General features: G+C 48.9%; 1 protein-coding gene across 2 annotated transcripts; it reads right to left on the reverse strand.

The window, feature by feature from the left end:
• Positions 1 to 359: 359 nt before the first annotated feature.
• GDNF (glial cell derived neurotrophic factor) lies at positions 360 to 21,886 on the reverse strand. Of its 2 annotated transcripts, none has more exons than XM_055699784.1 (3): positions 20,356 to 21,886; positions 18,893 to 18,991; positions 360 to 3,220 (listed from the first exon to the last, which is right to left on the reverse strand). In XM_055699784.1, exons 2-3 carry the CDS (start codon positions 18,963 to 18,965, stop codon positions 2,736 to 2,738), a joined length of 558 nt encoding a protein of 185 aa, XP_055555759.1. In that variant the 5' UTR covers positions 18,966 to 18,991; positions 20,356 to 21,886; the 3' UTR covers positions 360 to 2,735. The 2 variants fall into 2 exon arrangements, with proteins under 2 accessions (XP_055555759.1, XP_055555760.1); XM_055699785.1 differs by having other exon boundaries at positions 18,794 to 18,991.
• Positions 21,887 to 22,495: the final 609 nt, after the last annotated feature.

Genomic DNA, 22,495 nt, shown 5'->3' on the forward strand with positions numbered 1-22,495 from the left:
GGCTGTGCACAGCCAAGGCCACCACGAAGCCACTGCAGCTCTGCATGGGCAAGAGACAGCTTGGGTAACACCAGGCTTCAAGCCTGCCACTGGGTTGATTACTGCGTTGCTGCCTACCGTGCTTTTCCAAGTCATTTAATGCAGTGGCCCATTAATGTTAGGTTCTCCTAAGAAGCTACAGGCATCTCTGGTCCTCGTTAAAGATGCTGGTGAGATAGGGGATGACAGCTCCACTTTGTAGAGGACTTGCTGGCTCTTCAGCATCGTGCCATGCAGGTTGGAAACCGGGCAGTACTGTAACTTGTACCACTTGAAGTGGTACAATGGGGAAGAAGCACCAGCAACAACCAGGCAACAATAGAAATGAGTTTTATTTTGTAAAAAGTTATAAAATGAATATTGTACAAAAATAAAGTCTGTAGAGAACTTTGGTTGATTAACACAAATGACTGAGACATAAATCGCAGGTGAAGTAAAAAACTCCAGAGAAGCACACTCCTGTCTAAAAAAAAATTAAAAAATCACAAACTTTACCCTTTTGAATTTTGAACGTAGTGATTTGCTTTGGTTGTGGCCCCTTCAAGCTGCACAGAAAATGCTTTGGGGCAAGTTTTCAGCAGCTGGGGTAAGTGAAAGCACACCTCTGAGCGCTGCCACTGATCAATTGCCCAGCAGTGCAGCTGCCCCTCAGCTTAGCAGGTTTCTGCTGCCCAAGTCATGCCAATGCTGGTGGTGGTATCCGCTGTACCACCCCTGCCCAGCACGGAGGGTAAGGCATCCCCATGGCAGTGCAAGAACGAGAGCCCTGCAGGTGGGCTCTGGGGCTGCCCTGTGTCCACCCAGGAAAGCAGTGGAGGTCAGGGCTGAATTATATTTCATACACCTGGTACATATTTCTATGCCTGTTCTGGACCTTTTTTGACCTCTAGACCCTTCTTCTGTGGTGCCCCAAGGGGCCCAGGGCAAAATGAATATGGAGAGCTGTTGCAGCATAAGATAAAAGGTCGGACCAGCATTTTTTGGTTTTCAGTAGGGATTTCTTTTTCTTCCTGTTGTTTTTGTGGGAGTTGATGCTTCACTGGTTGTCAGGTATGTCTAGCGACCTGCCCTGCTGCTCCTTCAGGTAAAAAGTCTCCAGAATGAGAGCCTGCATTAGCAGTCAGGTGTGAATGCTTTTGCTGTACAACCTCCCTCATCCTCATCGAGACTGTTCTGCTGTGTAGGTGCGATCCTGTAATGTTTCAGCAACTTATACAAAGAACTTTGGTTATTTGAACACAATTGCTTACCTGTAGGTTATATTAAATCCAGGGCTAACTAGTAAGAGATACTTAACCTCTTCTATAAGGAAATATGGAAGGAAAAGCTTAAATAAGTATAACAGGAAATTATAAGGCTAAATGTGATTATTTCCCATTTGTCAATGGTTATAGGAGGTCAGTTGGCAAAAAGTGATAAAAAAAATTGTGGCTACATTTAAAATATGACTAGAATTGGTTTTTCTAACAGATTGCTAATGCTGAGCCAAGTCCTGCAACCCTCACTCTTCCACAGCCATTGCTGCTCCTGCAAATGTATGACTGCAGTAATTTTCAAGAGCATTACTGAACAGGAGGAAGGGCTGCAGGCTTTGGTACTACATTTTGTGAACATAATCAGGATTTTGTTTCAAAGAGAAAAAGGTAAAGTAAGTGATTTTTTTGCATTCAAGTTAACACTTTCAATCAAATGCATGGACCGTTGTTCCCAACTTCATTGTCTCTCTGTATCTTCCAAGCACCTTCTAGTTTGGCACCTTTGAAAAGAAACTTCAATAAATAAGGAAAGGAGACTCATTACTGAACTGTAATAAATAACAATAACTTAATCTCAATAAATATCTTCTGTATATTTATGTCTCTGGATGGATGCATTGCATCAAGTAGTCTCTGCTCACTCACAATGACCAAATAGAAACATAGTTACACAAGTGACGTTAATTCTTTGTAAACCAAAAGAAACAGGTTTTATGTAGGCTGGGCTTGTTAGTTCTCTTACTATACTAGGAAGAAGTGCTTAACAACTCAACTTGTTTTCATAGGTAGCAGAAGAACAAAATCCTGCACTCATTTTGAAGAAACATGAGATGGAAATAACCAAACTTAACCAGTAAATGGAACTGTTTAGCTTTGTATTGATACTGGCCCTACAGAACCTGAGCCCGGGCATTTTGATATTTGCCCAATATCCCCTTACTTACAAGTTAATCTTATTATAGCTCAGAAGTTGCCCTAGGTGCTTAGGAATCACCCTTCAATGAGCAATAGCACAAAGTATCTTTCAGTAAAGCTGATGGCACAGAGGATGAGTAAGGTACTCCTAACCTACTTCGCAGCTAAGCTTCGTAGCAGAGATGGTATAACTACAACACAGTGTGGCGTGGCAGAGTTGTGTTTTAAAGTACATTCCTCATGGATCTGAGTCTCACTGATGGTGGACTGTGTTGAACGGGAAACTGCACACGCCATCCAGCTGTTTGCATCTCCACCCAAGCTTTTATTTACTGTCCCGTAGGATGTCAAAAGCCTTCATCCTAAAATGCCACCTCATATCCCCCAGGGGCTCTCAAGACCCCTTATTTTATGTTCTTGGTCCTCTTTTTCCTGCTTTGAGCAGGCGCTTCCCCGGGAACCTTGGTCCCTCTCTTTGCATCATAGCAGGAATGCAAAACTGGTGCTGCCTCTGGCGTGCAGCCGTCAGACGCATCCACACCTTTTTGCGGAATGTTTTTTCAGTATGTGGTAAACCAGGTTATCATCCAAAAAGGACAGGTCATCATCAAAGGCTGTGGGTCTGCAACAAGCTTGCCTCACTTTGTCAGTGACTAGTTTTTTCTTTCGGGTTAAGTTTTTCAAGATCTTGTCATAGGTGGTCTCAGCTGCATCACAAGATCCACTGCAATACCGGAAAATTAGTTCTTCTTTGGTTTCGTATCCCAAATCCAAGTCAGTCACGTTTAAATGTATTTCTGTTAAGACACATCCTCGATTTTTGCCCTTTTGACTCCTCCTTCCCTTTCTGCTGGAATTCTCTATGTTCGTGGCTGCATTTTGCCGGTTTCTCTCCCTCCTAGAAAAAATTGGAGTCTGTTTATCCGGCGACCTCCTCAGTCTTTTAATGGTGGCTTGAATAAAGTCCACTACCTCATCAAACTGACCTGGATAGTCCTCTGGCATATTTGCTGTTTGGGAAAGAGAGAAAAGGCTTTGTCACATGTCAGTTGTCATTAAGTTTGTCCATCCGTGGTTTAAAAACATTAGACATACTGAAGCTGCTCTGCCATCACTTCAGAGCATGCGCCCAGGACCCACAGAAATCAAGGAGAATTTGGAATGGTTTAGATCATCTTGGAAACTCATTTGGGGAAAAATAAATGAGATTATGTATGTATCTCTCTAGGTGATTGCTGATGCTTGGTAGCACTCTAGCACATCTTTCAATGCTGAATGAGCCCTGTCAAAGTCGAGGAAAGGAAAAGCATGTCATGATACAAATATTGGTTAATGGATAGGTGAAGCTACTGTAGAGAGGTTATACAGGCTCTTCCCAGCAAAGCAGCAAAAGGATGAGGTTTTTTTAAAGCAACTTTGTGATTATAATTGTTAATTGTTGTCTTTGCACACCAGCAGCGGTTAGTATTGCCAAAGTCACCTATCAGTAAGGTTTCTGTGTACAACAGAAAGAGAAATTTCCTGGGGTACCAGGCTCAGGTATTATTCCTGGCTGTATGACTGCTTTTTTACTGCTTCTAGGGGATAATTGTTATTGGAGCTTTTGAAAATTTCTCATGGAAGTATTTGTATTACAAGATGCTGATTAGACTGAGTAGAAACAGGACAGGATAGAGGTATGATAATAATTTTCAATAGAAATGTTATTAAAGCATTTTCTTGTTGTGAAGTTAAAATACATATCTAATTTTTCACTTGATATATACTCTACCAGTGATAAATTATTCAAATAAATGTTTAATTTATAAAAAATAATGAAATATTTTTTATACTAGCAGAGTGTATAGAGAGTGAGATTGAATGTGTTCCCAAATGTTCTCAGATTTCAGCTTTTCAGCATGATTTGCAAAAAAATCGCATTTTGAAATCTTTAAACTTCCCATGGACTAAATCCCTCAATGTGATCTGCTTTAGTGAATACAAAGATTTAATGGAGGGTCAGGCTGTCAGGAGCCCGTGTGTAGGTGCCCTTACATTGTATTACTAATGATTGTCTCTTAAATATATAAACTATATTGCAGTATTGAGATTTATTTTTTTCACATTTATTGTGCCAAAAATCAAGACTTGTGGACTCGCTTCCTTTGCAGTAAGACCTAAGAGGATGCTTCTTTCCGTACTGAACCCCTAAGTGCCCACCCACACAACAGACCAATGCGAAAAACCTGGCCCTGCATGTACAGGAGCTCTGTCTCCAGAAGGACCCCTACAAAGATCCCAGGAACTGCAGACACTGGGAAAGGCAACACCCAGTGCAGTGCACCTGGCCAGGGGTTGGTACCTCCACTGGGCCATGAAGGCTTTCAGCCAGTCAAGGTGCTGAGACAGAAGCAGCTCCTCCAGCAAAGCTCAGCGCTGCATTTCCTTAATGAGCAGACAGGAAATAATTAACAGACAGGAGCCCTAATGAGAGACCAGGCAGCACACATACCCAGCTCATACGCAGTGGTATGGACCCTGGTTAACAGGAGAGAGGAAGACATGAGGCTGCCTCCCACTGTGTAGCGAAGGTGCGCCTTCATATTCTCAACAAAAGCACCAAGTATAGAGGAGATGAGGGCAGCAGGATCTTAATCCTGTTACTGGAAAAACCTGCTGAAACACAGTGCATCTGCACATAAGGAAGAACATGGACCTCTTGCCAAAGCAGCCACATCCTAGAGGCCCCTGTCCATGACAAAACAGCGATGGATCAGAGGTATATGGTTTTTCACAGACAGCTCCTGCAAAATCATATAGACTGGTGAAAAAGTAATGAAGGCAGGCAACCTTGTACCCTCACACAATGAGGGTGGCACACGGGAAGCAGGATCCTATAAACTGTAGAATTTGGGACTGGAAGAAGTGAATTACACTTTGTTTTACAGATATCCATGCTAAAGGCAAGAATCTTGCAGACCAGTAACTGTCAAAAGACATGAAAGAGGGATGACTATACAGCTATATGGGACCTGAACAAGGCAGGACCCTGCACCAAGCCCCGTATTCCTGTGACACCAATGGCAAGTGCACCCTTCTTGCACTCCTCCGTCATTACCTCTGTAGCAGGTACCAAAATACCCACCATAAGCTATAGCTACTGGAGGCAGGTAGCTTGGATAGATGTTTCTCAGATACACCACCCAGCTCTGCTGCAGGACAGGCTGGCCTGCCTACACCATACAAATGCTGGCTTAGTGAGCAAGGTCCTGGTCAGGGCAACAGGTGGGCTACTTTCCTTAACAGCAAGAAGATACAGACACCTTGCTAGACTCAGTCAAGCAAGATGACCCACATGGAGCTGGCATAGCCCTCACTGTTCAAGTACAAGCTTGGCCCTGCCACAGGCACAGATGGAGAGAGGTTTGGCCCAAGGCACTTGTTGCTGTGGGACTGGGTGGTTTCTAGGTTTCTTGCACAGAAGCTAGGTTTCTTAGATTATAACCCAATAAGGGAAGGATGTGGCTCTGAGGAGATGGCTCTAGCTGTGCCATTCTCCACTCTCACCTTCAAATAACTGCTCTCATACTACTGTGACTACCCCAGCCCACACCTCTGTCACATACTCCTGGCCCACCCCTTGTAGCAACAGTATGACACAATGAGACGTTGGCTATGGAGAGTAAAACACAACTGTCAGGGAAACATACGAGGGTTTACTGAAATTCATGTAATGGTCAACCATCAGGAAGGGGACAGAAGATTGTTACAAGGAAACCCAAACTATATGTGGAGATTCTCGTTTGCAGCCTTCAGCCTCATACTTATCCCAAGCCTGGTATGCTGCCAGTGGGGCAAGAGGAGGAAGTATCCCCCACCTATGAATTGAGAAAAAAACCTGTGGATTACCTGAAAATATAACAGCCCAGCTAGGCACACCATTTTTTTAAATGGCCTGCAATTCAGGTGCAAAAATATCACCTATCCCTGCAACAGTGCTATATGCAGGAGTCTACTTTGGTTAAACATTAATCAGACAGTTGTAGGGTTCAGGCATTGTCCTGCCCAAGCCAATCCAAGCATGCTCTGGAGCAGAGAAAAAGAGGGGAAAAGGCCCATGTTCTGGACTATGCCCCTACTCAGAGCCCATGCTGACATCTGCCCTGGTTCATGTGCGATGACTGCCCTGGCTGCACCAGGGGAGCTAATGTTGCTGAGAAACTTCTGTGCTGTGAGTGGCCTGTGATATTTAGGGTGGAGGAAACACACCACAGAAGAGCCTTAAGTAACACAGCAGCACGAGGTGCCTACACTGCAGAAGGTGGAAACGGTAGGGCGAAAAGTAGATCAAGTAATCAAGCATATCCAACTAGAGGAACCCTACCTACACACATGGACTTGCTGCAGCCAGAAAATGGGGTAAATAGCTGCACTACTGATCCCACTAATCTCGCTGGAGCTCTAACACAAACCATGAAGCACTCCAAGCTGTAACTTGGGTTGAGGTGTGCGTAGCCAATAGGTCTAACAGAGCCAGGGTTCCTTGCCCAGTTCATTCTCTATTGCAACATCAGACCACTTGGAAGACTCACTGGGAGGTATGCCAGCACTATGAGTAAGATGAATGCCAATTTTATGTCTCCAGGGTGGACTTCCCCTTCAGCCCAGGTGACTGGAAAATATCCCAAGCAGATATCCAAATCTACTGAGAGAACTCCAGCAGTGAACCCCCTGTATTTGGAGATTACATCACTGGAGGAGACACAAGACATGTGGGTGGTATTAGGGAACTGGTGGGAACAGTAGGCACAGAGCTGCTCTCAAGAAAATGTGCTGGACCTATTGACCCTAGCTGGTATCTGCTCACCCACAACTGCACACAGTTACACAGTTTTGTGGGTGCACCCCATCGACACAATGGCAACTGCATTACTGGGCTACTCAGTGAGTCCTTACAAGCTGCTGTAAGCCACAATACCCTCTACCTGTGGATCCCCAAACTAGTCATGATCAATGCAACGATGGCATTGATTCTGGCAGCTTCCGACTGGACTGCCAACATACGCCAAGGCTGCTTCCAAAACCTAGCACTGTTTGAGGAACACATCCAGTCCCCACAATCAGCCCGCCTCTGGCTGCTACAGCTCTGAGTTGTTACACCATCCCACAAAGCCAAGTTTCAACACACACTCAGTGGCACAGTCCTGTGCTCTCAGCGCTGCGTCAAGAGCAGCTGGAGCCACTAACCACTGAACATGGAGCCAAGCAACAGGGCTCATACTGATTGTATGTGGCTTGGTGCTAATTTTCTACTGCTTAACGAAGCATAGCCGTCAGCATGACTACAAACAGTGCTAGGAGTGGCTCTCAGGGGTCTGAAGGAAACCTTGGCAGCCAGGAGTGAAGTGAGAGTTGACTTAGCAGCCTATGCCAAGGTGCCAGTCATGACTTAGCTGGGATATTCAGCTGTCCAATAAGTATGGACACAAAACTGGGGATGAAGAGGGTCCTGAGCTCAGCTGTGTAGCCAGGGAACACCACTGGACTCATATCGGCCTCCTTAGCACCAAATGCTGCTTTGTAACTGAAGAAAGGCGCTTGGCTGAGAGGTACTTAGTTAACCCTCTGCCTCCGACACTGTTTAGGAAAGTTTATAGTCTCAGAACGAAGGTTAAAAGCCTGGCAGTTTTGCTTTTCTAATACTGCATGGACCACACTAACCTGATCGTGCAGCAGACAGAGCCTTCCATGGGGATTTCACACCCCTGGGAGAAGCACATATTATCATCCCTTCCTGTAACATACACATGCATTCACACAAACTGTGTGGATTGTATTTACACATACACAGATACAACTTTATCTAATTATACACGCACATATTTTTTCAAAACAAACTCGTTTACTGACAACATTTGCCTTCTGGTGGAAAAGCTGAGAGAACAAACATGACAGATGCCTGTCACACTGCACAAAGTGCCAGCAGAAAATGCTGAGATACTATGGCAATAGAAACAGTTAAGATCTCTGAGCAGTAGTCCTTCCCTCAAGCTCCAGGGTGTGAAGGAATTAGAATTTAAAAATCCAAAGCCATCGAGGATAGGATGGGATGGCATGGGATATGTTGGCACGGGATAAGAGAGATGGGATAGCCCACGACAGCATGTGTTCAGTATAGGTTACCAAAGGTTTGCTCACACATGTGCTGCACCTCAAAGCCGGTGTTTCCCAAGGGAAAGAACAGTATGTCCTGGAAATGTAGAATCCTCCCTCAGGGAACACAGGCTCTCTGTGTATCTTGTTCACAACACGGGAAAAAGGCTAGCAGACCCCATTGGGGCAGTGTGGGGGGCTGAGCCCCACCACTTAGGACTATGGTGCCAAGATTGGCACAAAGTCATGAGGTTTTGTTTGGGTTTTATGTCATATTTCTGGAAGCTGTTTCCTGCCTGTCCATCTCCCTAGGGAAATCCCTTGAAGGCAGTCTGCACGTGGGCACGTGCACACATTTTTGCATCACCTCTGTCTATCGCCACGCCAGCAGGAGTGTGGGGTAGGAAGCAATGCCTGCGGGAGCTGCAGCCAGCACGTGTGTTCTACTCCCACTCATCTCACTGTCCTGCAGCCCCCTTCCACCTCCTTCTTTCAGTGCTGTGCCAAGGACCTAACGATCCAGGCAGGAATGGGCTAAGCCTTTTCCTCTGGTGGCAACCAGAGCGTGAGTCTGCTTTCTAGCACTGGACTGTCAAGAGTAGGGGGTATGGATGGCAGTCCCTGTGCCAGTCCGCCTCTGGGCACCTTCTCTGTCTCCCATGTCCAGCTAAATCAGGGCTCTCAATCTGTCAGGAGTTTCTCTCGTGACCCAAAAATGAATAAGAAAGCAAAGGGAAGAATGAAACGTCACAGTACTGGTACACATGGGAACCTAGGAGTGACCAGGCTGGGGGCAGAGTTGGTGAACACCAAATGTCCAGAACTCCAGGAGCCAAACAAAAAAAAAAAAAAAAAAAAAGAGAAACGAGACTCACTGAAAATACTAATTAAAAAAAAATATAGAAAATTGCATCTTCTGCTTGCTCTTGGCTTGCTTTCTGAACCTTTAAGGTACACTCAGATCATAGTTTTGAGCCAACCTCTTGGGTTAGGAATGTCGCTTTTGAATGCAAACTGAAATTCTCACCTCAGTGCTGTTCTCTGGAAACTGAAGCTTTGACCTGCCTGTCCCTGAGCACAGTCCATGTCCCCTGGGCACTGCAAGAGCTGGCAGCATGTACGGGCACAGGATCCTGCAGCCAAACACCCACTGTGGTCCCCACTGGCCTCTACAGAAAGCCACCCTGGAGCTCTGCTTTTGGCATACAGGGAAATATGCCTTCCTCCAGGCATCTTCCCCGCTGCAAACCCCCCAGAAACTGCCTTTGCATTTCTAATTAATTAGAGACACTGTGTGCCAGCAGGACCAGGATCTGATGCCTGTGCTTTTTGGAAGAATAAATTATACAGTGTTCAGATGTTCAGATAGACATCTACAAAAAATAGGTCTAAACAAATATCCAAACCGATCTCGTCACATTCTCAAGAAAACAGTCTCCATTAAGGAATTATGGACAATTTATTTCTGCCTGTTCACATGTGACCACAATTACATTTTGTAAAACTAGTCCCTTGATTTCACTAGCAACAGATTTATTTTAAAGCCAAATAGTCCCCCGCAGTGGCAGTAACGCAGCATGGTAGAGCAAGAAACCCTCAGTTCATACCTGACCACAAATTGTTTTCAGTAGGAACAGATGGATCTTCAGCTTTTGAGAAAAAAATCCAGTTACTCATTTTGGTGCCTGGTTATGGATTTAAAAGGCTAGCTACAGTCTCTCCTGACTATGCAGTCTATTATGGCTTACAAGAAAAGCTTAAATTCTATTAATTGCAAAATAATAATTTACGTAAGTGGGTTTTCTTTTTTTTGGGGGGGGTGTGTTCCTTTTTTTTTTTTTTTTTAAATCTCATAACACATGATATTTTAAATTATTTGAAACTTCGTATTTTCCATACTGGTCTTGGGAAAATGTAATCACATCAATGCAGTGTTACCATTGCACTTTGCATATCCTGAGTAAAAGTGATGTAACAGAAGTCACATAGGGTATACTCAAAATGATAAAATTTGGTTTTTGTTTTATATTGTACCTTTTATGCATGTGTTTGTGGCAGTGTGTAGTTACTACATCAAAACATCAGGCCGAACATTTAGCAGAATTGCCAGGATATTTCACTTAAGCACAGCTGTTGTTCAATTAGAGAAATCCAAACAGCAGCATTCAGACTCTAGTTTAAAGTACAGTTTCAAAGTTCAAGGGGGTTAATCCAGCCCATTATAGTGGTAAATAATATTTAGAAAATTCAGATCCAGATATGTGTGAGGGTCCAACGTCCCTTTTTCAAAAACAGTTCTGGTACTTTAATCTGGGCCCTTCATGATTAAAATATTTTATTTCCTTTCTTTCCTGGTTATTTTTTAAGTTTCCTCCAAAGTTATACTCACAAAAACACACCCTGTCCAAACATAGAATTTCTTCATCTCACACCACAAAGGTGTACTTTAGGAGGCCCTCAGAGTAACGCATTTGCAGAAGCGCAACCTTAGCAAGGTTAAAGTCACCAATCTGATGATCATTCTGCTTTGCAAAGTAAACCAGCATCAACTGTGGTGGGAATAAACTATTTATTTCATTGAAAATGAAGTATTTTTCATGAAAAACAAAGCCTATCATGCAGGCATCAAAGCAAAGAAAGGTGTTAGAAATAGTTATGCTGAAAGGTTTTCAGGATTTAAACAATTAAAGTATCACCTCTCTGAGGTATGACTTCGCTTTTGTGCCTTGCATGAAAATCCATGGGGCTAAGGGTGAAATGGAAACCAGTCAGTTGTGTCCATTAGCAAACAGAGCATCAACCACACCAGGGGCAGCTCAGCTTTAAATGTTTAATACAGTTCTGGTTCACTACCTCACTCCCTGCCTCACCAGCTCCCAGGACATGCTGCACCCTCCTGCCTGACTCAGAGAGCCCTTAGAAAAGGAGCCTCTCATCGGTGTCACTTACCTCTCATCAAGGTAAAGTGCTAAACGACCTGGAGGATGACTCCGGGGCCACTCACACCAGTCAGGTGTGGTAAGGCAGCACTAGAAAAAGACACAGGGTTAACCGACCTGGTGTGCTTGCTCCTGATGGAGCAGCCAAGTTTTGTGCTTGTAGCTTGCTAGCTAACCCTGCCACTTCCCATGTGTTGGTCATAATGACAAATCTGCAGAATATTTTGTACTTTTGCACTGCCAGTCTTGGCACTACCTCCCCTTGCATCCTTTGCCTGCTTTCTCACAGGTATGAAATCCTTCATTCCCACCAGAAGATTAAAAGGGAGAAACAATAGGACCATCGTAATTACTGCCAGCTGGAGGAATTCCCTGAGAGCAGGGGGAAACAGCAAGGTCAGATGAACTGGGTGAAGCAAAGGAAGCCGCCTTGTGAGCTGACCTGTCCAAAGAGTTTCTTGCTTTTCATCCAGTCCAGGTGGGGTTGCTCACGAGATGCTGCCTGACTCTGAGATGGCACCTGGGGTCGGGCCCCTCCCCTGGCCTCTCTGGGGTGGGCAAAGGAGTGTCCCATCTGGTAGTCAAGCAGCAAAGGAGAAGCAGGAGGATGTGGTCTTGCCTGTGATGCAAAGCTTTGGAAAAACAGCTCTGAGGCACTAAGGAGCAGACGGCTTTCCAGCGGTCGCTCTCGAGGTTTTGTGACAGTCCCTGTGGCAGCTGCCAGAAGCCTGCCTCACTAGGACCTTGTTGTATGAGGCCGTGTGGGCACCTGAGCACCCACGGAGCGGTCTCTGCACCTGAAGTTATGGCATAAAGAGTGTAAACAGAGAAAAAGGAAAAAGTGGCAGTGTCCTGTCTGGAGCTAGTGACAGGCAAGGCCTGTTGTCTCCTCAGTAAGTTCTTGTACCCCTCCAAATCTATACCACATTGAGTAAATGTCCAGCTTCCCAGGTAAACCTGTGTTTATGCTTAGTTATTTGGTTCTGTCTCTACCCTGCAAGAGCCTCAAATGAGTATGAATGAGTGGGTCCTGAAACCTGTGACCTCTATTAGCGAGAGAGCATGCAGCCAGCTAACAGGCACGGTACTGAGAGTTTAATGGAGGAAATACTGTCAGTAACAAAAAAGTAATTAAAAAAATTATCTTTAGCATCCCTGGTGCAGAAGTGATCCAGCCCAGCCCTTGCATGACATCAGTAAAACCCCACATCGGTCATCCAGCCCCACTTTAGTGCCAGCTCACTGAACAGCAATGGTATTCCTAAATAAATAACAGCAACTGTTCCCAGGCTGCCTGTGCTCTTACATTGCATCTCCTGTTGGGTTTTAGGAGTGTTCCCAAGGAACAACACAGGCAGCAGGAAGGGACCCTATCCCAGTCTCTTCCCTGGGATTAGTAAAGTGGAGCCATCTGGGCAAAACCACGGCTGATGTCCCTCCTGTGGCAACCTCTGCTGCTATCAGATTTTGATCTGACCTATAAATAATACCTGCTCTTCCCCTGTTGCCTTTCGCTACCTGCATTTCAATGTGTTTACAATAGGAACAATACAAAAAGTTTCAATCTTGCAGTTTGGAAATGTGATTATTATAATAAACAGTCCCTGGCTCTAGAGCAGAGGTGTTGCTACTCCGCTTCAGAAGGTCTTATGTTGGGATGTGTGGATCATGGTCTGCCAGTGCGGCATGTGCTTGGAAAAGCTAGGTCTTTCCCAGCCGTTACACTGGATACACACTTCCTGTTGGAAACTTCCGGAGTAATGGCTGATTTTGCTGAAGAGGTCTTACATGCTTGGGAAGGGAGCAGAGGTAGTCCAGATGTTTTTATGTAGCTTGTTAGTTAAAGGGGATATGACCAGCTTGCCTCTGAAAATGCGGCCACCCGAGAAGTTCTGGCACACCACTTTTAACACTGCCTGGCCACGATGCAGGAAAACAAGTATTTTGATTTCAATGTTTGCTTCTTTTGAAGCTTATTCCTGTTCAATAATCATTAAAGCATTAGTACAAGTCCCACTGACTTCAAAGAAATGTATCTGCAGGTTTCAGTTTAAGTGTTGTACCAATACATACAGCCTAAATACCTGCTAAGTCTTACAATGTGGCTTTACTCCTTAAAAAGAGTGCTGATATTTGAAATGCCTCACGTAATTGATTTTCTGTCCTTGATCTTCAAACCGGACATACTGTAATGCATATTTTGTGTCTTCATGCTTTGTTTGTACCTGTCTCAAATCTTTTTGATTCCGTTTTTTTTTCTTCTCTTTGTAATTAGGACTGGATTTCCAAGGATCATTGAAATCTTCCCTTTGATTCACCTTACCAAATACTACTTGATCAGAAATTACAGCTGGTTTTGTCAAAAATGACCATTCTGCAGTGTCAACCACTCTACCAGCACTAATGTGACAGTGGCCTATTACTTGTCATTAACTTACTACCTCACAGGTATGAGAATCCACAAGTGTGGTTACATGATGTTTGGCCTAGGTACTACAAATTTTTTTTAAGTTGCAGATGCTTGATAGTGTGTGTGGGGGTTGAAGACTGGATATTTGCACTATATGTTCCATCCCTGATCATCTGCGGTTGTGGGGAATAAGACCTGATGACCCCAATGGCTTCTCTCAGCCTCTGTAACTTTAAATGTTTCAAACCTACTTACAGTCCTAATCAGGAACAGTATAATTTACAAAGACATCACAACTTATGAATCTGAGGATGCTCTTCTAGTGCAGAAATAATGCCTCCCCCATCAATTCATCAATAGTCACTACACAGCTGAATTCTTCAGATTTTCAAGAAGTGGTTTGCAGCTTTTTGTCTGCAGGCCACGAACACAGGGATTTCTAAAATGTATTGAAGAGGCCTATAAATGGTGACCAAAAAAGGCATATTCAGGCACCTTATCTAGCAACCCACACCTACAAAACATCTAAAAGGACCCACACTTTCAGTGGCAAATTTCTGAGGTCCCTAAATTGAAAAAGCAGTAGAGAAGTAAAACTTGAAAAAAGGATAACTCTTAAAATGAGAATAAAACCATATTTGCCTGCATTTCACTCCTCCCCTCGAGTCCTAGAATACCCTTCACAGAAATATATTCACTATTTACACCTGAGACTGCTGAGAAATCAGCTTCTAGGGCTACATGCAGCTGGCTTTAACCAGATGGGTCCTGTTCTTTTTTGGTCCACAATTTTGCTCATGAATGGGCAATCTTGAATGCTTGAGATTTCTAAATGCCTAGATAACCTGGGCATGACCATGCAAATGAACTTTACTATATATATGCTGGCCCAGGGACACAGGCATGCTTGGTCCGACACTGGCTGGATGTACCGGCTGTACTGGATACGCACAGATCAAATGACGCAGTGTGGCACCTGCTCAGTGTGGCAGATACCTCTCCAGTGCACTGGATTTACTGTGCATAGGCAGGTTACCTCTGCAGCTTCTGGCCGTCTTAGACTAAAACACGTATGCCACACCATAGGTGTGTTGAGCAGGAAAGCCTGGGCAGAAACATGAGAATTCTGGTTCGTAACACTGAATGTGCCTCATAAATATTGTAGGGAAGGAAATGCACTTGACTGGAAGTTTAATTTAATACTGGTTATGCCTTAGAGAGTCCTACAATATCACTGTTTATTCTAGATACTTTCCATATTAGTTGATAATGTTGCAGCTAAATACAGTAACTTAACATTAAAAACCTCTTAGCAGGCGTATGAAGAATTTTTAACAGAAGTGTAATGAACACATAGCACAGTGTGTTACAGCATAACAAACATACTGAAGGAGCTCCAACAATGCATGACCATCCTCAGTAGCCACAGAGTAACTCAGATGTTATAAGACAAAAAACCACTTTTTCCTCCTGTTAGGAGGGAAAAGCTCATGGTGATATTTTTCATTTAATACTACATGCTTACCACTAATTCTTACTAAAGATGCTCATTTGATCAAAAGATTATATATCATATCCTGGACCTTAGGATACTCCAGTCCTCACATACATGTTGATTACGGCCATACAGTGGCAAGCAGTTTTATTCACTGGGAATTGCAAATAAGTCAAACCAAGTGTTTGGCTTCTTTTGCACTGTCATGTTTCCGAAGCTGCTGACTTAGTATTTTGTTTATAATAATTTAGTTTATATTTCTCCTGTTTGCAGTTGCTATTTAAACTTGTGGCGTCCTTCCTCCAGCAGACTGAAGCAAGAGGGAAACAAAGAAAGGGTTTTCTAGCCTTACAAACTCTACAGCTACTCTTCTTTGTGTGAAATAAGCTATCCTATGAGCACTGACGTCTAAAACACCTATAAACACTGGATTCATGTCAAATGAACTGCATTTATGGAGGCTACTCTCAGGCCAGCTACCAGTCCACTGAAAAATGCAGAAGCATGCAATTGCCAATACCCTTTGCCATCTCTAATTACTGCCCTGAACAGCAAAGGTCAGCACATTACACCTGATCAGCCCAGAAGGTTAGGACCTTGCCTGTAGGCTGGAAGGAAGGAAGGTTTCCAGCCAATCTGAAAGGAATGGGGTAACATCAGGTGACCTCAGTGCACTTTGCAGACAAATCAGTCCCACCAAATAAGAACACAAAAAGGCGTCAAGGGCCTGGGAAAACAGATCTGTGCTCTAGCAAGGTGTTTGGCCAGTCCCTAGGAGTGGGACATGATCTCACAACCCTACTAACGCCTGCTGCAAGCAGTGCATGGCAGACCTGACCTCTCTGGAGTAAAAGCAATGCACACCTTGGAGCACAATTGCTACTCCCCACTCAGCCTCCACAGGGATTGTTTCAGAGGAGAGCAGTGCACTGCTCTTCGAATGAACACAGCACCCAGTCCTGCTCAGCGCCCACACTGCCCCATGCAGATGAGCCGAAGTGGGTGATGACAGTGCTCCCACCGCTTCATGAGCTGCCTCCTGCAAAGGCCCTAGGCAAAGCAGATGACCAACAGCATCCACAGAGACATTAATACACAGCAAGTCCACCAGCAGATGGGAGGAGGAGCTGTGAGCGTGCCTGCATGCTCATGGCATACTGCACTCTTCTCATGAGAGAAAGCCCAAAGAACACAGGGAAGCCCACATGGTGTAGACATGACTCCTCTTGCATAAATCGTTATGTGTCTTTCACGTGTTGAAGGGTGCGTGCCACCAAATGGTAAGCAGAGAGAAACAAGTATGTTAAAGACGCTGATGGTGATGACTTGAACAAAGTGCTGCTGTGGCAGGAAGGCAGCGAAGTGCTGGATAGGATTGGCCTCATGGGCTGTGTTTGCAGGCTGTTCTCCAGACACCACACACCTTTAAATCAACTAAAAGCAGTGTAAAAGTGGATCAAAGTATTTCACTGCTCTCTTACAGCCGCCTTTCTGCAGGTCTCCACTGACTCATCCAACTTGGCAACATAGCAAAGAGTTTCTGACTTTCAGGCATGGGTGATGCGTAAACAGCTGCCATGCAACCACCACAGGAACTCCCTGGGTTTTCCCCAGTTTCTGTCGTGAAGAACAGCACTTCTTACTTTCCCCTCACAGTCAGGCCCATTTATTTGTGATCCGCAGGGTTAAGAGATGGAGACCAAACTACTGGCCCTTTCTCAAATGACTATCCTGGGCAACAACCTGCAACCCAACTCTGCTTGGCAAAGCCTATGTCTGTGTCCTGCAAACAGAGATATCTGGAAGAGGATGTCTATTGATACTACCATAGCTCAAGTAAAACACAGGTAACTTGTTTCTTCCCACTCCTTGTCTACCCAATCCACGGGGGATGGGGGGGCGGGGGGGAAGAGGCAACAATGAGAAATTTCAGACGCCGGGAACAGAGAAGACTGCTGCTGCCGCCTGAGCCCTTGACGTGCTGCAGACAAACCAGCTCACCAGGAACCATATTCCCAGAAGTGAGTTTCAAGATAAAAACAGTTATCATACAAACACTATCACTCTGGAAAGATGGAGTGTTAATGATCTCCAACCCTGCAGCTTCTGCCAGAGCTACAAATTGACTGGCACCACTTTTTCTCTGAGGCTCTTCTTGCCACCAGCAATGCAGCAAGCCTGTGAAGAGGGGACCAGCACAGTGCCTCAAAAGCTGATCTCTGCCTTTTGTGGGACAGTACTTATCCCACCACACAGCTTGCTGTGGAGATCACCACATGTGACAGCCTCCCAGCCCTGGGAGGCTGGAGCCCTGGAAGGAAGAGCTTTTGGCCAACCTCCCTGTGTGGAGGGGCTGAAAGGACATCAGGGGGTGCTGGTCTGCAAGCAGCAGGAGCCTGGGCTGGGACCCACAGAGGTTGCAGCCTAGGCAAGATTCCAGCAGGGGGGTAACATAAGCAAGAAAAAGAAAGAAAGAAGACTAAGTGGAGAAGGAAACAGATGTGTGTGTGTGGAAAAGGAGACGGGTGTTGGGGAGCGGACGAAAGTGGAGTCACAGCATATGATTCCCCACTCAGTGCCTCCATACTGTGTTAGCCTGGCTGCTCGTGGAGAAACCAGAGCAGGGCTGCCCACGGCTAGAGCTGCAACAGGCACAGGGAAAAGACATGCTCTAGATAAAGAGATAAAAATGAATCCCATTTACTGGATTCTGTCTGCATCCTGCAACGAGCTAAACAGAGGGCAGAGCAAGGGCAAAGGGAGCAACCTCCAAGCTGTGCCTATGCCTTTGCTAAATTAACATCTCCCAAATTCATGTGAGTATTTTGCCACTTCTTAATGAGTCATATTAACTCTCACTTTAAAAATCCACCAGAGTTAGTTTAACACTCGCATAGCACTGTGAAAATCCTGTATCTGCTATTGTAGGAGACCTATTATTAGCAAGGCATTATTATTATCTGTCATCTGGATCGTAAGCTGTCTTACTGTGAGCTGGTTCATGTGGATTGCTCTGCATGAAGCTCCTAACCCTGCCACTGCTACTCTCCTGTAAATTTCCATGCAGACACACTAATTTCAGAATCAGGATCCAAGGAGGATTTAATGAAACCCGGCAGTCCTACAGGATGAGCACAGTGCCTCCCACCATGGAGCCCCATCTCCATTAGGACTTGCGCCCGCTACGGGCAGTGACTAACTGCATTGGCAGGTCTGAGCAGGGAAAGGGAGGTTGAAGCGGTGGCGCAGCAGTTTCAGTGCCTGCCCTGCAAGGTCGATGTATCTGATCCTCCTCTCAGCTCCCCTGCATACAACTAACTTTCCCACCTCTCCAGATTTTTCAACCAAAGGGATGTTATGACTGCTGGGAAGGTAGGGCTGGAGGCTGGGGGGGAGGAGTGGGCATGGCCACTGTAATTGCCAGCGCCAGGCTTTGGAGGATGACTTGTTTTGGAGCTGCTGGAGCCAGACCAGAGCCAGTGATGCTGACTGGGGCAGAAGTGGGGTCAGAAAGTGGGGAGGCCATTTCCTCACCCTGATGCCTAGGCAAAGGGGAGCAGGTTTAGCAAGACAGACAGCAGTGGCTACAAAGGGGAATGTTTCTTACAGTCACTGTGCACAGCATAGGGAGGCAGCAGGCTGATGGGGGAGAGATCGTCTTCAGGCCCCTCTACCACTGAAGGGGGCCCCTTGGGAGGCGTCTTACCGGTGGGCAGGGGTGAGGTGGAGACCGTGTTGAGCAGCACCACGCAGACAGCCACAACATCCCATAACTTCATCTTAGATCTCCTTCCAACACGGGCCCCTGGCAGAGAGAGAGGCAGGGTTAGCTCCCAGCTGCTGTGGTCCCCCCAGTCCCGCCCCCTCCCTGCCAGGCCTGAGACAAAGGCGAGCAGCCTCACACTCCTGATCAGCCAGGTCCACCCTGGCCAGGCCCAGGGACAGAGCAGGGGGAAACAACCTGTGCTCAGCTTGGCGTGTCGTCCCTGTCCCGTCCCCCCCCCCATTGCCTCCCAGAGCGAGGGAGGTGGGCTCTCCCCAGCAAGAGGTGTGAGAGAGGGGCAGGCAGGATGGCCTCCAGCCCCTCGCTGCCCAAGCTACCTGCTTTGAGGGATGCTGGCAGGCAGGCCCCAGGAGTCTGTGCCCAGGGGCTTGGGGGTGTGACTGTGTCCCTGTCCTGGCAGGCAGGTCACCTTGTGCTTGTCCTCCTCCAGCACCCAGATGGTGCCAGGGCACCTGTCCCCAGGCTGGGCCAGGGCGGACCGAGCTGATCCGGTGTGCAGGGCTGTGCAGATTTGTTGTGCTACAGGCAAACCTTGCTTTCCCTTTCTGTCTCTTCTCCTTTCTCTCTCCTCCCCTTCCCCCCCCCCTTTTTTTTTTCCTCTTTCCCCTTTCCTGTCCCCTTCCCAGTCATCTTTCCCTTTCCTTTTCCTCTTTTTCCTTTTGTTTTTCTCTTTGCTTTCCTCCTCACTTGTCATGTTTCCTTCCCCTGCCCTCTTCCTTTTCCCCTCCTTTCCCCGTCCCCTCATCTATTTCCTTTTCCCCTTCTCTTCCCGTTTCCCCTTCCCCTTGTTTCAAGATTTCCTTCTTCATTCCCTCTTTTTCCCCTTTTCTTTTCCCTCTCCTCTTTGTTTCCATCTCCCCTTCCTTTCATTTTCCTCTCCTTTTCCCATTCTTCCGTGTTTCCCTCTCCTCATTTCCTTCCCCTCCCCTACTTTTCTTTCTCTCTTTTTTCCTGCTCCTCTTTCTTTTGCCTTCTTCCTTCCCGTGCCTCCTCTTCTCTTCCCCTTCCCTTTCCCTCTTTCTTCTCTCCTCCTCGCTCCCCGCCGTCCCGCCCGCAGCCAGCCACGCACCCGATGCCCGCCGTCCGGGGGTGACGGCTGCCCCAGCCCGGTTCGCCCCGGCCCGGGCGGCGGGTGGGCGCAGCGTCCGGCCCGGGGGGCGCAGCCCCGCTGGGGGGCTCGGTGGCGGCGCCGGATCCTGCGGCGGGGCTCGGGGCGCGGCTGCCGCCCGGGGCCCGCCGGCACCCGCCGCCCGGTGCGCGCTTTCCCCGCCGGCCGCTGCCTTCGCACCTCGCCGGGGCCGGCGGCTTCGCGGCGACGCTGTGCCCCCGGGAGGGTGCCCGCCACGGCCCCCCACCGTCCTCCGCGGCCCCTGCCTCGCCCTCACCTCTGAGCTGGTCTCGTCGGACCCGAGATGGACATTAACGCCGGGGAGCCGAGCGGCTGGACGGGCGGTGCATGTGGGCCGGGTCGGGGTCCGACCGCGGGGACCCTCTCTGCGCGAGGGTGGGGGGGGGCGTATGGAGGAGGGGGAGCAAGGTCGCAAGTCTGGATGGAGGCAGAGGGGAGCCGCCAGCACAAGCCCCGGCGGCCTCCCCCGCCGCCGGCGCAGGTGCGGTGGCCGCGGCAGGAGCGGCGCCGCGGGGGTCTCTGCCCGCTCCGGCCCCGGAGCCACGCTCAGCAGCGGCGGGAGCAGCCCGAGCCGCGGGGAGCGCCGCCTGGCAGCGGGAGCTGGCTCTGGGTGCTGCTTTTGGGACCCTGCCTGGAAATCTGAGAAAGACACTCCATCAACAACTGCGGGGAGTCAGATGAAGACATCAGGGCTCCTGTAACGCCAGCTGGTCCAGCACCGCGGGGAGCCGCGCACCGCTCGGACACGCACGCAACGGCGGGAAGGAAAAAAAAAAGCCACAAAAAAGCCCCCACCACGACAAAAACCCACCCCAGCTCAGGTGGGGAGGTAAAAATTTAAAAAAAAAAATAAAGAAAAATTCAAAGCACCCCCCTCAGCCTGCTGGGAGAATCAGAGGCCGGCGCTGGGATTTGTGGAGCCGGTAGCAGCAGCAGCGAGGCTTCCTCCTCCAGATCGGGGGTCCCGTCGCGGCGAAAGCTTAGATCCAGGCGGGGACCGCGGCGGGAGGCCGGGCCGGTGCCGGGGAGCGCCCGCTCCGGCTGCCCCGGCTGCGCTTGGGCGCGCCCGGCTCCCCGGGCGCCGGCGGGGCTGGGCGGGGGGCGCGGGGCCGGCGAGGCGCGGGGGGCGCCGCACCCGCGGGCGGAGGGAGCGCGGAGCCGGACGCGCGGACGCGGGGGCTTTGCCAGGGCGACTCGGCGCCGCAGATGGATTTATAGGGCCCTTTGGCAGTGACGCGCCCTCCGCTGATTCGCTTTCAGACCCAAACACACGCTGGCCCCCCGCACCGGACCCCGCGGAGCCTCCAAATATCTCCCGGCTGAAGTCACCGGCCCGACATACCGTGGGCTGCGCGGCCGCCGGCGCAGCCCCGCGGCACCCGCGGGCCCCGCGGCGGCGGCGGGGCCCGGCCGAGGTAACCCAACACCGCGTCCCGCCCGCCGCCGCTCCCCGCGCTGCCGCCGCGGCCGGGCAGGCGGAGCGGCGGTGCCGGTGGGGAGGCCGCGCCCTCCTCGCCCCTCGCCGGGCGCAGGTGCCGCCGCCGCGGATCCCCCCGCCGGTGGCCGCGCTCGCCGCGGGCCCCTCCGCGCAGCCCGGCCCCGGCGCGGGGGGCGGCGGGTTGACTCGCCGGAGGCCGCCGCAAAGTCGCTGTAAACAGTCTCGGCTTTCAGCCCTGCGCCGTGTATTTATGACTCACCCAGTTGTCCGGAGGTATGAGGTCCTCATGTCGCCGGTGCTATGAAATTAACGCGGCGCAGCCCGGGCGGGCAGCGGGGGAGCGCGCAGGGCTTGTGCGGCGGCCAGCAGACCGCTCCGTGCTCCCTGGGCTCCTGCTTTTTATAAAAAAAAATATATCTTTTGCTTTTAGATATTTTTTTTTGAGGGTTTGGGATGGAGCAGCGAAACTCCTAGGAGACGAGCTCCCTGCCGCAGCGCGCCGGTACAAGCGCCGAGCACCGGAGCTGCGGGGACGGAGGGACCCGCGCTGGGCACGGCCGGACCGGCGGCAGAGCTGCCCCGAAAGCTGTAACCTGGCTGCGGCTTTGTTTCCGTAGTCCCCCCCTCTCCCTCCCGGGTGTGTGTATGTGTGTGGTTACGGTTGTGCAATTCACATGTGTGCGCACCGGCTCGTCCCTCTTTCCCGCGAAAGGCGAGCAGCCGCCGGGCAGCCCCGCCGGTACCGCCGCCCGGGGGTCCGGCTGGGAGGGGATGGAGGCGCGGGGCGCCGAGCCCCGTGCCCCGGGCACCGCCAGCGGCACCGCGGGCTGCCTTCCCCGAGTCCGCCTCTCCTGGGCCACCTCGCCTGCTGTACGTCCCTCTCCCTTTCCCATCTCCTCCCCGCCGTCCCACTCCTCTGTGTATGTCCCGGCCAGCCCAGGCCCCGCAGGGGGAGGAT

Source organism: Falco cherrug, chromosome Z (assembly GCF_023634085.1).
Source record: "Falco cherrug isolate bFalChe1 chromosome Z, bFalChe1.pri, whole genome shotgun sequence".
Lineage (NCBI taxonomy): Eukaryota > Metazoa > Chordata > Aves > Falconiformes > Falconidae > Falco > Falco cherrug.